This window comes from Temnothorax nylanderi, unplaced genomic scaffold, assembly GCF_030848795.1.
Source record: "Temnothorax nylanderi isolate EJ_2023f unplaced genomic scaffold, tnyl_v1.0 TNYL_tig0143_pilon, whole genome shotgun sequence".
Taxonomy (NCBI): Eukaryota; Metazoa; Arthropoda; class Insecta; order Hymenoptera; family Formicidae; genus Temnothorax; species Temnothorax nylanderi.
The window spans coordinates 136,271-150,308 of record NW_027249205.1 but is presented as its reverse complement, the minus strand read 5'-3'; the positions used below and the strand labels follow the sequence as shown (position 1 = coordinate 150,308).

At 30.2% G+C, this 14,038-nt stretch overlaps 1 protein-coding gene across 1 annotated transcript; it reads right to left on the bottom strand.

Annotated features, from left to right (window-relative positions):
• Positions 1-512: 512 nt before the first annotated feature.
• Nhp2 (NHP2 ribonucleoprotein) lies at positions 513-1,950 on the bottom strand. The gene is made up of 3 exons (XM_071714605.1): positions 1,630-1,950; positions 1,346-1,418; positions 513-1,273 (listed from the first exon to the last, which is right to left on the bottom strand). The coding sequence occupies exons 1-3, from the start codon at positions 1,793-1,795 to the stop codon at positions 1,042-1,044; spliced, it is 471 nt and encodes a 156-aa protein (XP_071570706.1). The 5' UTR covers positions 1,796-1,950; the 3' UTR covers positions 513-1,041.
• Between the last annotated feature and the right edge of the window lie 12,088 nt (positions 1,951-14,038).

Here is a 14,038-nt window from a genome sequence, read left to right as displayed (position 1 = left end):
TTACACATCTCACATCTGTGAAATTTTACGTTTTCTCATTCAAATATCAATTCCTTTTTGTTGTATAATTATTGCGAAGCTGAATATATATTTTTGAACGTAAAGATAATGTTTTTCTTAAATGTATTTTTTAGATATCTTCTTTTAATTTGCAGAATTTTGCGAATTTTATATTGAAGATATAAAGAAGATATGCTGAAAATATAAGAAGATACGCTAAAAAATTATAACGTCAATTTAAAATTTGAATTAGAAAAATATAATAATTCAATAATTAATTATTTTATTTTATTGTTAGTAAAATATTCCGAAGTATTAATATACTTAAAATTGCATATAGATTTATGCAAGAAAATACATTTTTGCTAATCTTAAATAGTAAAAGAAACTCTTTTTACAATCTTATACAAAAAAAGTTATCACTAATTTTAAAATTAAAATTTTAATTACAAAAAATCCTTTATTTTATTTATACTGTATAGTTATATACTGTATAGTAAATAAAATTAAAATTTAATAAGATTTGAAGCCATTTATTTTATATGTACAATATGTCGACAATAAAAGATCGTAAGTGTTCATTATAAATCTATATTTGCTATATCTTTTGTTACAGATTTATACTCGTAAATAGAAAATCAAGACAAGACACTGTATAATGAAAAATATAATGACACGTTTTTGAAATGATGTGTTAAGATTAATAATAAAATAGTTTGTAATAGTATATACAAAATGGCTTAATAAAGTCAGTTCATTCCGTAAAATGTTTACTTTAAGTGATTTCCACAATTTATTTTATATACTATTAATTAAAAAATTCGCATTTAATATTACAAACTAGTTTATTTTGTATATTGTATATTGTAGTTTATTTTGTATATTGTATATTGTAGTTTATTTTGTATATTGTATTGTATATTTACAGAGAACATAGTTCGAAAAAGATCGGTCGATAATCCCCGATTAATTTCAGAAAATCAGAATACAATATACAAATTTACAAGTATGTAATATACAAGTTTAGCCTAAACGTAAAGACTATAAAGATGCAGAAAGTCGCTTCATCGTAGTTTTAATTTCGTCATAAAGATCTTTATAGTCGGGATGTTCCTTTATAAGTACCATAAGACTGCCACGCTTCATGCCCATCGCTGTACCAATATCCATTCTCGATGGAGTGAAACAATAGGGGATATCATTATCTTCGCACACAATTGGTAAGTGGCACATAATATCTATAGGATATACATCTCCGGCGAAGACAACCAAACTAAAAATGAAAAACATCTGTGTAATATCTCAACGTACAATCCAATACTCAATGAAGAAAAATAAAGCTTACCCTGTTTCGCCTTTACGAAGATGTTTTTGTACATCCTTTAAACCGTTGCGCAGGTACGTTTTATGTTTGGATGCTGTAATAAATAAAAATTATTCGCACATATAATTACTGTCTGCTTAAATGATATTTTAATAGATATACTTTATGCAATCTAGAAAAAAATAATTAATTGAAAAAATGATTATTAAATTACAAATTATTTTATACATAATAAGATAGACTGTATATATTGAGCTACTATTGCAAAGTACTATTATTAAATAATGGCGATTGAAGTAGCTCACCTTTCTTTATACACTTGTAAATCTTTTTGGTTAGTTTCTTCGGTGCCATGGGTTCGGAAATAGAATTCACAAATCGTAGCTTTTCCTCGTAACTGCTTCCTGTAGCCTCGATATTTTCATCTTTCACTATACTGTCATCAACCTCCATTTTAATAGGTTCCTGCATTTTCTGTGAATATTTTCAACCTTACGAGAAAATGGTACACTTGCCCAACAGAGATAAGCCTGAATGGACGCGGTGCACGGCGTGGATGCGCTCAGATGCGCTGACGCTGAGGCTGACGCTGACAGGCTGACGCCGCCACGTCACGTCAATGTTTAGAGGTTAGACTTCCGATTCGAATCGATATGCGATATTTCGAAATATCGATACATCGGCCATTTGATATTCGATATTTCGAATCAATACTTTAGAGAGAAGCCTGCAGGCTCCCGCACAATGAAAAATATATAAGGAACAAGGAACAGATATTAGCGATTAGAAATAAGAAATCAGGAATAAAGCTGGTGTAGCATTAATACACGGCTTCCGATAGGTTCAAAATCTATTGCCTGTGTTAGTCCCTGTTTCTGTTGCCTGTATTTTTTTTTTCATCGTGCATCCAACTTTATTCTTGATTCATTAGGGCTCATGCACAATGCCAGGAATAAGGAACAAGGAATTAAACTAGTAGTCGCATCTTTTTTCAAGACGCAGCTTCTCTCTTTTTTCAAGACACAGAATTCTCTCTATGTTTAATTCCTTGTTCCTTATTCCTCTCATTGTGCATGAGCCTTGTGTTATAGTCCTAATCGCTAATATCTGTTCCTTGTCCCTTATATTTTTCATTGTGCGGAGGCCTTGAGAGAGGCCATCCCGGCCTTTTTTGAGCATAGACTTCGGAAGAGATAGACGGAGCGTAAGCTTGCGGGGTGGGTGAAAACGCGGTGAGGGGAAATAGAGACCATTCCCGGCTATTTCCGTAACGGTTCGGATAGGTTCGGCGTTACCATATGTGTATATACGCGTATATATACGCGCATAGATAACACCTCGTAATATGGTCCGAATGTGTTTCCAAGTTATTATTTACATTATTTACTGTTAGAATGATGTGTGTGTGTGTGTGTGTGTGTGTGTGTGTGCGTGTGCGTGTATTGAGAGAGAGAGAGAGAGAGAGAGAGAGAGAGAGAGAGAGAGAGAGAGAGAGAGAGAGAGAGAGAGAGAGAGAGAGAGAACACAATATATTATATAAAATAAACTAAAAAATGTAACTTAATGTAAATATGTTAATGTGATGAAAAGGGTAAATGAAATATATATCGTTTTTTGCGTAAATTGCACAGTTTATTGCCCTCTAAATATTGTAAGCTTATAATTATATTTATGTCTTTCGCTTAATTCCTTAGTTTTTATATAATGACACACTTTTACCTTAGAATATAACGTGATAACACCACGTAATAAATTATTTCTATGGTTGTCAGAAAAACACTGGTCATTGATGTGTTCCTTTAATTTTTCAAATATATTAGTATCTGTAAACTCTTGCATTACTCTGGATGTAAAACTATGCACATTAAAGTGTTCTAAAGTTTCATTTGTGTTAATGTAATTACTTATTGCCACTTTCTGTTACTTTACAAACATATATAACATCTCGCGATGGATATATTAATGAACCTTTATTCTTTATATTTATTAAATTGACATGTGCATCTGTAGGTTGTCCTATTAAAGTGTCGAGACATACAGTGCAATGTAATTTTTTTGTAAGTTTTTTTAACACAAATCCTGCTATATAACTAATAGCTTCCATTTTATATTCTGTAATAGAATATGAATATATTTGTAATGAATAATCATGGTCATTATTATGTTCAATATGAGAAACATCAAGCCATTGTGTTTCTGAAGCTGTGTTTGTCGTTGCATTTATGACATTAATAGGCCGTTCAGATGACACCTGCAATATTGTAACATCTTATAATGGTATACAATTGCCACTATTTTTGTCTTGTAATTCCGTGTGTATAATTAATTTTTTGTACGCAGATTTGAATTGTTGAACCGTTGGATTATTATTATATCCTTGATGAGATCTTAAAGCACTAAAAATTAATTCAAGATGGTCCTGACTTACTTTATACGTAGGAATGTACTTAAGGAAATCGTTATCAATGCATACAAATTTGTACATATGCAACAAACTTTTAATATTTATTAAAAAACCAATGAATCCAGTTTTTACGTTTGTTTTAAGTATATTTCTACGTACTTTATTCCCGTTCTTATCGTATCTGTCAATTGACAATGATTTGATATAATTTGCACATTCTTGAAGTTTTTCTTCAATTTGAACATAATTATTGCTATTTATAGGCTTTTTGAAACCATGTTGTCTTAAATTTTTGGAGTTGAATATATCGAAAAGATCATTAAATAGAGTTATGAATTTTATAGTTGGCGAACAATCTTTAAACCCCGGTAATTGTATTTTATCTTTACATATTGTCAGAGCATTAGCCACGGAACAACTAAACAATTGCGTGGCTAACTTTACTTTCATTTTGTTGTTGTGAAATTGTACATGTTTAGTCGTTAATTTATTTGTCAAATGGAGGACTTCAGCTTCTTGTAGTCGATAGAGTATCATTCAAGGAAGGTTGGTATTGATTTTGGCGATGATCGGTAAAGGGGTTTTTTTTTTATTTTGAATTTTTTTAGAAATGTCCGTGGTTGCTCTAACTTCCGCAAATTTGGAGATATCGATCTATTTCTAATTTTATTATATTTTTCAGTCTTTTTTACCCCCATGTTATATATAATTTTTTAAGATTTGGTTGATTAGACCTAGCTTTATACGTGATCAAAAACAAAATTAATATAAACGAAAAAGTATAATTAAAGAAAGTTAAGGAAGGATAGAGGTAGATAGACTTTTAGGAAAAAAGTAAGAAGATGCAGCTTGTAAATTTTATAAAAAAATTTGAAAAAAAAATTGTGCAAATTAGAAATTTGCACTTGGCTTTCTCATCAAATTAAAATTGTGCAAATTAGAAATTTTCACTTGGCTTCCTCATCAAATTGAGATGTGGAAATTTGCACATAGCAAAGTCACAATTTTGAAGTGAGAGAGTAGGAAATTAGCAAATTAAATCCACAACGTATTGCTATTTTTAGTTTTTTTAGTTTTTTTAGTTTTTTTAGTGAATGTACATAATTATGTACACAGGCCCCTAAAGGGTTAAGTGTGCAAGTAGAAACCTTCGCTCACAAAGCTTCTTCTATGAGGAAGCCAATACAAATAAATACTAATAATTATACATTAAATAAAATAAAAGCTTCCTCATAGAGGAAGCTTTGTGAGCGAAGGTTTTTACTTGCACACTTAACCCTTTAGGGGCCTGTGTACATAATTATGTGCATTCACTAAAAAAACTAAAAAAACTAAAAAAACTAAAAATAGCAATATGTTGTGGATTTAATTTGCTAATTTCCTACTCTCTTACTTCAAAATTGTGACTTTGCTATGTGCAAATTTCCACATCTCAATTTGATGAGAAAGCCAAGTGCAAATTTCTAATTTGCACAATTTTTATACCCTTCTTTATTCCTTTCCATATACTTAGTCAAGATTAAATATTATAAAAATCGATGCATGGAAGCAATATATAGATATATAATAAAAAGGATAAGAAATATTTTGGTTTTATTATGCAATTTGTTTTATAGAAAACGCGATATAATGGTTATTAATTACTAAAATTTATTTTAACAAAGCACCGATTTTACCCTAATTTTTTGTAGCCTATCCATCTATTTTTAATTGAAAAATTGACTTTATACCAGTCAAGTAATATATGACGTGAGATTGTAAATATCCTGTCGAGAAACGCTGAAACTTTTTAAACTATTTTAGAATTAATCATATAATACAATTATATATTCAATTTTGCAGTAATATATGTATATGAATATATTAAAAATAATTTTAGTAGAAAATAAAAAATATAACGAGATATATTTATATAGATATAAAAGTTTATAAAGATTTGCATATATTATTTAATTATAACGACGCAATTATTCATTAATTATAATACATATTGTGCGGGAAGTTTCTTTTTTTTGGATCTCACGTCATTTATTCTGTATATCTTATTTGATACATTTTCAAGATGCATACTTACTGCATGAACAACATGCACAATTACGCAAAATATTTTCATATTTTGTTGTAAAAAATTTTTCGTTATTCAAATATGTCATTAGGCTCGTGAAAATGTCAACAAATTAATAAACAGCTATACGAGTCAGGCGCGGTACGTGATGCGCAAATAAAGAAATTAATAGTTACAGAAGTAACGAATTACAATGTATATACTATACATATACATCTATTCCAACTTAATAAACTGCGCGCCGATTTTATTTGTCGGACTTGAAACATAGCTATCGTTGGAACGTTAATACTTTTCCCTCCCCGCAATTAAATCGATGCGATTTAATTATTTTAAAAAACTGTAAAGAATTTATTGCGAAAAATATTACCTCAGCCAGGATTCGAACCTGGAACCTCCCTCATTCCGTGAAGGACGTTTTTTATTATTAATTTTTTAGTTTCAGCCACATTATAAATTTCAATTTGTCGCGGGATGTAATTGAGATTAATATTCATAATACAAAGTACACACATGAAAATAATTATTCTACAGGAAAGCACTTACTTATTTTATTTCGTTTAAGTAAGTCTTCTCACAACAAAGAATATTTTCTTACTAATAGTTTTCAAATATCTTGACACAAGTCTTTGAAAGCCAGAATATTGTTTTGAGTAAATGTAATGCTTATAATGACTTTATGGTAGATTTGCGGATTAAGTATTTGAAGCTTATATATTTGCAACCTATACAAATCAATATAAATTTAATATAAAATCAATATAAGTATTACATTTACTCAAAACAATATTCTTGACTTGTGTCAAGATATTTGAAAACTATTAGTAAGAAAATATTCTTTGTTGTAAGAAAACTTACTTAAACGAAATAAAATAAAATAAGTAAGTGCTTTCCAGGGTTGCAAATAATTAAATCAATTTTTAATCTAATTCACGAATAATTCATAAATCAATTTTAAATTATTAATTATACTAACAATAAGCTTTAATTTACAAATCAATTTTGAATTACACAGGCTTTTATTCATAATTAAATTTTGATTCTTGATTTAAAGCTGGTATAATTCACAAATCAAATTTGATTCGTGAATTGCATTTAATTCACAAATCAATATTAATTTGTGAATTGAAACTAAAATAAACCATAATTACATATTGCATTATTGTATATATATCATCTCTAATTAACAATTCAGATTTAAATTATTAATTAAAAGGTCCCACTAATTTAAAACTTACAATTAAAGTAATCTCGCGTATGTGCAAGATTGGAAAGATCCCAGTTAAATTCCAATCGTGCACAGAGAAAAAGAATATTCTTGATTTGAAAATATCTTTAGTTTCAACGTGGAAATCTTGAAATGCAGAGATTATATTGCGTTAAACTTGCTTGAAGAAAATTTGCTTGAATCAATATAGTGCAACCAAGAAAAAAGTGTTGAAATAAAAAGTTGAAATTCTTATAAGAAGATTATTGTGATCTTGCTTATATATGAAACAATCTATACCTTCTTATAAGAATTTCAGCAGTTTTTTCTTGGTTGCACTATAATAACTTCATTCAAGCAAGTCTTCTTCAAGCAAGTTTTACGCAATATATAATCTTATTTCAAGATTTCCACGTTGAAACTAAAGACATTTTCAAATCAAGAACATTCTTTTTTTCTGTGTACGCGTGTTAAATTCCACATTTCGCAAATCTCAAGTGATCGTGTCACTTTGAGGTATCTATCCCGCTGGATTAATCAGCAAATCCCTTATAGATCGTGTCGCGATTTTAATTGAAGATGCGTATTAGATTTATATTTGATTGTAATACACGGGTAGGTAGGGTCAAGGGGATAAATCAACAGTTGAAAAAATTGTAGACGAAATAGCAGTAATAGCTTCAATATAATAATATAATAATAATAAATATAATTATATTTATTATTATTATTATAGATTTAATAATAACATCTCAAAGTATATTAAATAATACTAATTTTTATATTAAATAATTTTTATATTAAAAAGTATTTAAAAAAGTTGAGGTACTATTGCAACAGCATATTCTTGAAACCAAATTAAGTCAAAAAGTCATGTAACACTTTTCCCTCCGACAAGCAATAATCGAATAATAAGTTAAATATTGACTAATTTACCAAATTTTCTTTGAATATCTCAAAAAGTATTAGAGAAATAAAAAAAGTTTCAGACAAAAGTTGTTCAAATTAATTAGCAGAAAAAGATAATACAATAAAAAAGATAATACAATAAAATATTCCATTTAAAAAATTTAACTTGGGCTCTACTGACAATGAGTCAAACACAGGCCTCGGGCCTAAAATCTAATAAGATTATCTATTAGTCCCTTTTAAACCCTCCAACTTTTATCTGAAACTTTTTTCCAATAAACCAATACTTTTTGAGATAATTCGCTGTCCTGAAATGTTTGGCACGGTATAGGTACATTATGTATATATATTGTATATATGAAGAATTATATAGAAATAATGTAATATTAATGTGTAAATGTAAACGGATGCGTATATAATAAGGCGACAATCGCGTTTGATAAAAATTTACTTGAAAGCTTTTATTTACTAACGTAATTTTTTATTTACTAAAAGATTGTTAATAAATTCGGGAGATCTTTTATTCAAAATTTCGTATTGGAAATTATTACTATTATGATAAGTAGTATGATTTATTTAATAAAAGTGTGAAAAGGTTTGATGCTAGACAATGATTTACCTATAACATTTTTGCTCATAAAAGTCAACATCCGCGTCTTACATATTATGAAATAATCAAATAACAAATCAAATTAACATATTTTTGCGAAATGTCGGATTTTAAATTATTGTCCGTTATAAAAAATTAGAATTTGAAACGTTATTTTATCGCGTTCTCGATAAAACATTTTCGCGAATTTCACATAATATTAAACATTTGTTAAACAAATTTTCTTAAATTACGTTCGGCGTTAAATACATTAAATCGTTAAAAATTAATACAAATATCGTGTTATTGTCACGTTTATAGACGCAATCGCTGCCTCGGTGATAGGGTTCTATCGCTGTTCCTCGCGTCAGATGGACGCGAATGCGTGGTTTGTACCGATGGATAGTCGTAACGATTTTTGTCGTGGAGAGTTATTTCTCGTCAGTTTCTATAGAATCCATCTTCGGCGCCTAGTTCGGTGTCTCCTAGAATCTAAGGGTTTTTGTTGCAGGGCCCAAATTAATTTCGGGTTTTCTTGGCGGTTTCCGGAAGCAGTGGTTTCGGCAATAAGTTAACGATGACAACTACGTAATTTTTAAAGTAAAATCACGAAATCGATTGAACAACATATTCTGAGAGAAAAGACTTTATTCTTCTTATTAAATATTCTTCCGTCAATTAATATTAATGTTACTTTGACGCTAAAAAAAACTTAGCACATTGAACATGGATAGTTACTGTTTACAGACAAATTTGAATTATACTAAAGAAATTAAAAACTTAACTTTGGTCGTTTCATATGACTCCTTTAAAAAAGAAGTGGTTACAAATCAATATATTTTTTTATTTAATCTTTAGTTTCTTTTAAGAAACTTTTTCAGGCACTTGACATTCCGCCATTCCAGAACTTTAATTAATTTTTGAATTTCTCAGGTTATTTTATATATTTTTAGGTTATTTAATTAATCTATATATATAAAATAGAATGTCTGTATGTATGTATGTATGTATGTATGTTCTTTATACACTCTTAAACTATTCGACCGAATTTTTACCAAAAGTATATAAAATAGGGGTAGAATTTTCCGGGGAGTGTTATAGAGTGTATAGTTTTTCGCTACCGATCTTTTTGGGAACCGGTATCCGAAATTTTTCCAATTTTTCGGGAAATAATTGACCGAATCTTAAAGAATTGTATATAAAACAGGGGTAGAATTTCCCGGGGAGTGCCATAAAGTGTATAATTTTTCATTACCGATTTTTTGGGAAACCGGTATCAGAAATTTTTTCAATTTTTCGGGAAATAATTGACCGAATCTTAAAGAATTGTATATAAAACAGGGGTAGAATTTCCCGGGGAGTGCTATAAACTGTATAGTTTTTCGTTACCGATCTTTTTGGGAATCGGTATCCGAACTGATAAAGGAATTTTTTTCGATTATGGATATTGAAAACAAATAAAGTCGTTTGAAGAAAAACGACTCCCGGGCGAAGCCCGGGTAACCAGCTAGTTTCTAATGTAATAAAATGTCATATGCAATGTATGACATGTTACGTAAGAAATTTTTATATAACTTGTTCAGTTGCTAAAATTTTATGAAAAAAAAGATTTATACTTATTGAAACAAATTACTATAATATAATGTTGTGATAAACGTAATTAAAAATGTGCGAGTATTTAATAAATTCGAGACGAATCGATTGGGTACCCTGATATCTGTAAGATTTTGACAGTTCTAATTATCTAAATGTTGCATCTAGTATTTAGATAATTCTGCTTAATTACTTATTACAATTGATTAAATATCACAGAAAAATTAAAAATTACATGAGTTTTGTGCTATTAAATATTTAACTATGAAATTAATTGAAATCTCACTGTTATCGGTTTGATTCATCTCGAACAGTCGGTACCCGAGAACTTTTGTTCTCGCATATAATAATAAACTACAATAAAGATGTATGTATTTTATTTCTAAATATAATTATTTGTAACCACTCTTCGATAGGAATTGTTCTATCCATGATTTTTGTAATAAAATACATATGTATTTTTTTAATAACGGAAGAATATATTTTCGCACGTGAATCTTGATTTGTAAGAAGTTATAATAAATACCAATTAAATCGTGAAAACATTCGGGAATTGCATAATACTATATTTGGAAAGAGATAAAAGTCGTTAACTGGCTGCCGAAATAAACGCTATCGGGAGCAGTCCGGAAGATCCGAGATTCGTTTCCTCCTGCAGCGAGGTCTTTGGTGTTTAACGGATCACTTAACTTTCCTTCGCAGATTGATCCTATGGAATACGACAAAAGTAGAGCACAGCTCGCTCTCCACTATGTGAATCGTTCTTCTCTGTGTCGGATACCTGGCGTGCCACTTGGCGGAGGGATCTTGATCTGGTGAAATCATTGGGCCAGTTATCCTCCATTGAACGCAATGATAACACGGTTTTGCTCGTGATTTTTTTAAGCTTGTCTATCTCGCCGTTGAAAGTAAAACGGGAATTAGAATTCAAATGCGCGATCAATTATTTCATTGCAACGGATATTATAAAAATTACATATATCGGAAGTGGCTTGGCCTTGTTTTATGCGTCGCGTATTTTTCAGCTTGATCATTGTTTTATATTGTTTGAGATTGCGCTACCCTTGCTGAAAATCGCATTAATCGCATGTCAAGTAGCCCCTTTAAGAATTTGTCGACGGTAATGTTCAATATGGCATGGATCTTTCATCGCATCGGAAAGTTCGCTAATTGCTGGCAAAACACAGCCACGGCCGACCGGGCGCACAAATAAAGTCAAACAACAACGCTTTCACTAAGGAAAGATCCATGCCATAAACATGGCAATTGAAAATATGTAACGAGCACGTCGGAGCTTCAACCGAAACCGTGACGTCAGCGCGATGACGTGGGCCACCGATGGCCAATCACCTTCCCAAAATTACTTGTAACGAGCCTGGAGGGAGCATCACCACGGAGGTGATAAAAGACCGCCGCTGCGCCGCGGAATCGATTTCGTTCGAAGATCACCGCCAGTACACCGCTTCATACTATTCGCACTCGCTTGCTTGAGTTCACCCGCTTAGAATCACCGCTCGTGCAAATCGCTTGAACGCTACTTGCAAACCGCTTAAACGCTACTCGCAATCCGCCCTCGACACCGAATTAGCTTGTGCAGCTAAATTCTCTGCTTTTCGCTGTGATAGACTCAGTGCGCGCTATCACTCACGGCTCTGAACTCTGTAAATAATTGTACACGTTAGACTTTGAATACACTTTGTTTTATTTTCTTGTATTTTTGGACTTGCTGTTTTTTGTGGTCGTCTTGTACCTCGCGCTATCTCGCGCTACCGCGTGCTCTCGAACATATATCAAAGCTTAAAGTCTATTTTTTCGCGCGGTTATTTCGTTTCAGTTTTGCAAAATATAGTATAGTATGGCAATAATTGACATTCTCCTTGATTAAGTAACATAAGTAATAAATTCAATCTTTTTGGTCGTGATTGCTCGCGTAAATTAAAAATAAAATAAAATAAACTTTGGTCTTATTATTCAATAATTAAGAAGTAATGTTACATAGCCACATGTTTTATATTGTGAGAATTTCGTATTATTGTACGCATAGCGAATATTGCATATGTACCTAATTTCGTATCAAAAATAATTTATTGTACATTATATTGTCAATTTTGTAATATAAGTCTTTAATAATGTTGTACATATTGTAAAATAAATTATAAGAGAAATAAAATAAATGATAGTAAAAATTTAGAAGAAAATCGTATTGTAAATAAAAATTTTTTTCCCGGGGAGAACCGCCGATTAGAATCGGCGGGTGTGGTGGGGGGCCTCTGTAGGTCGACCTGTTTCTAGCGGATGTTAGTTAAAACCTAAGATAAAAACTAATATTTAATTTATAACTAAGAAAATGCAAAGTCCAAAATGCATTTAATCGCAATGACATTCGGTACAAGCAGGACGGCCTTTAAAAATATTGCTTATACCTTTTCCTCGATACTAGTACCAAATTAAATAAAATTAAATTGTGCATTATTAGATGAAACCGCGCAATTAATAACTTATAATCTATATCGAATAAAATATATTTGATAACTGTTGTAACGTAAATATTTCAGCGATTATAATGCTGATATATAGAACTCGGGGTTCATTTGTTGGAACAAAAAACTATTATACGATTTATCGTCAACCCATCAACGGATAACATTCTATTATCATAACATATGTAATAATTATTTTATATTTTACAAGTAAAACGGATGTAAAATATATTACTATAAAAATATGTAGGGGAGACCGGGACGGGTTGTCACACTTTTCAAATACTGATTTTTAAAAAAATGTTAGCAATATTTTATAATATTGTATAGTACTTTATAATGTAGCTACATCCTTTAGGTATAAGAAAAAAAATATTAGACTTATATATATTTATACACAAAAAAGTTATTTAATTCTAAGCAAAATCGTGAAAATGTGACAACTTACCCCATACCCAGGGTTGATTGTCACATGACTCTAGATTGATTGTCATGTATCTTTCATGTAGAGAAAACATACGACAAATAGTTCCTGTTTTAATATTTTATTAAAGTTAGTGCTAGTTTTTGGAAAATTTAACTTAATAATATATTGCAGCGTGAATTAAACGAAAAATTAATAATTTTCATAAACTTTGTAATATAATTCTTATAAACTTAGACTAAATGAAAGAATAATAATTCTAAAAAAACTTTGTAATACTTTCGTAAACTTTGAGTAAATAAAAGAATAATAATTCTCATAAACATTGAATCCCATCTCATTTGAGACAACTTACCCTGAATGGTCATTTTGAACAAAGAAGATTATATTTATAAACTATGTTGCAATGACGGTTAACTAAATACAGGCAAAATTATCTAAAACTATAATATTTCTTATGACCAAAAAGAAATTACGACTAGTAATTCCAAAAACCAACGGAACAATAAAAATAGAGGCAAGAAAAATTTACTCACGACCTCCAATTTTTAAAAAATGCTCGTAAATATCACATGCGATGTTTTTGAAACGAGCTATTTTGTACACCCGACTAACACGATAGGAGCAACCTACACTATAAAGAAGAATATTCCACTCAATGTATTAAGTGAGATATAAGCTTTGTGACAACTTACCCGTGTGACTTCTAGCCCCGGTCTCCCCTAGTAATTATCTATATTATATTATAATATTAATAATTATATATTAAATTATATATTAAATATTTATATTATTGTATAAAATATGTAATAATTACACATGTAACGTATTTTACGTTACGACGTGTATCTGCATCATACGTGATTCATGAATGAAATCAACTGATTCTCCAAGCTTCTCTGATTAAAACGCGTCATATGCTCCACGCGAGTGTTCGTTTAAAATGTTCGAAAATTACTCCGCCATGTTGTATACACGGCGATTAGCAGAAAGAAGCATGAGTGAGAAAGCCCGGGCACATAGAAAAACTTAAGCAGTAAGCA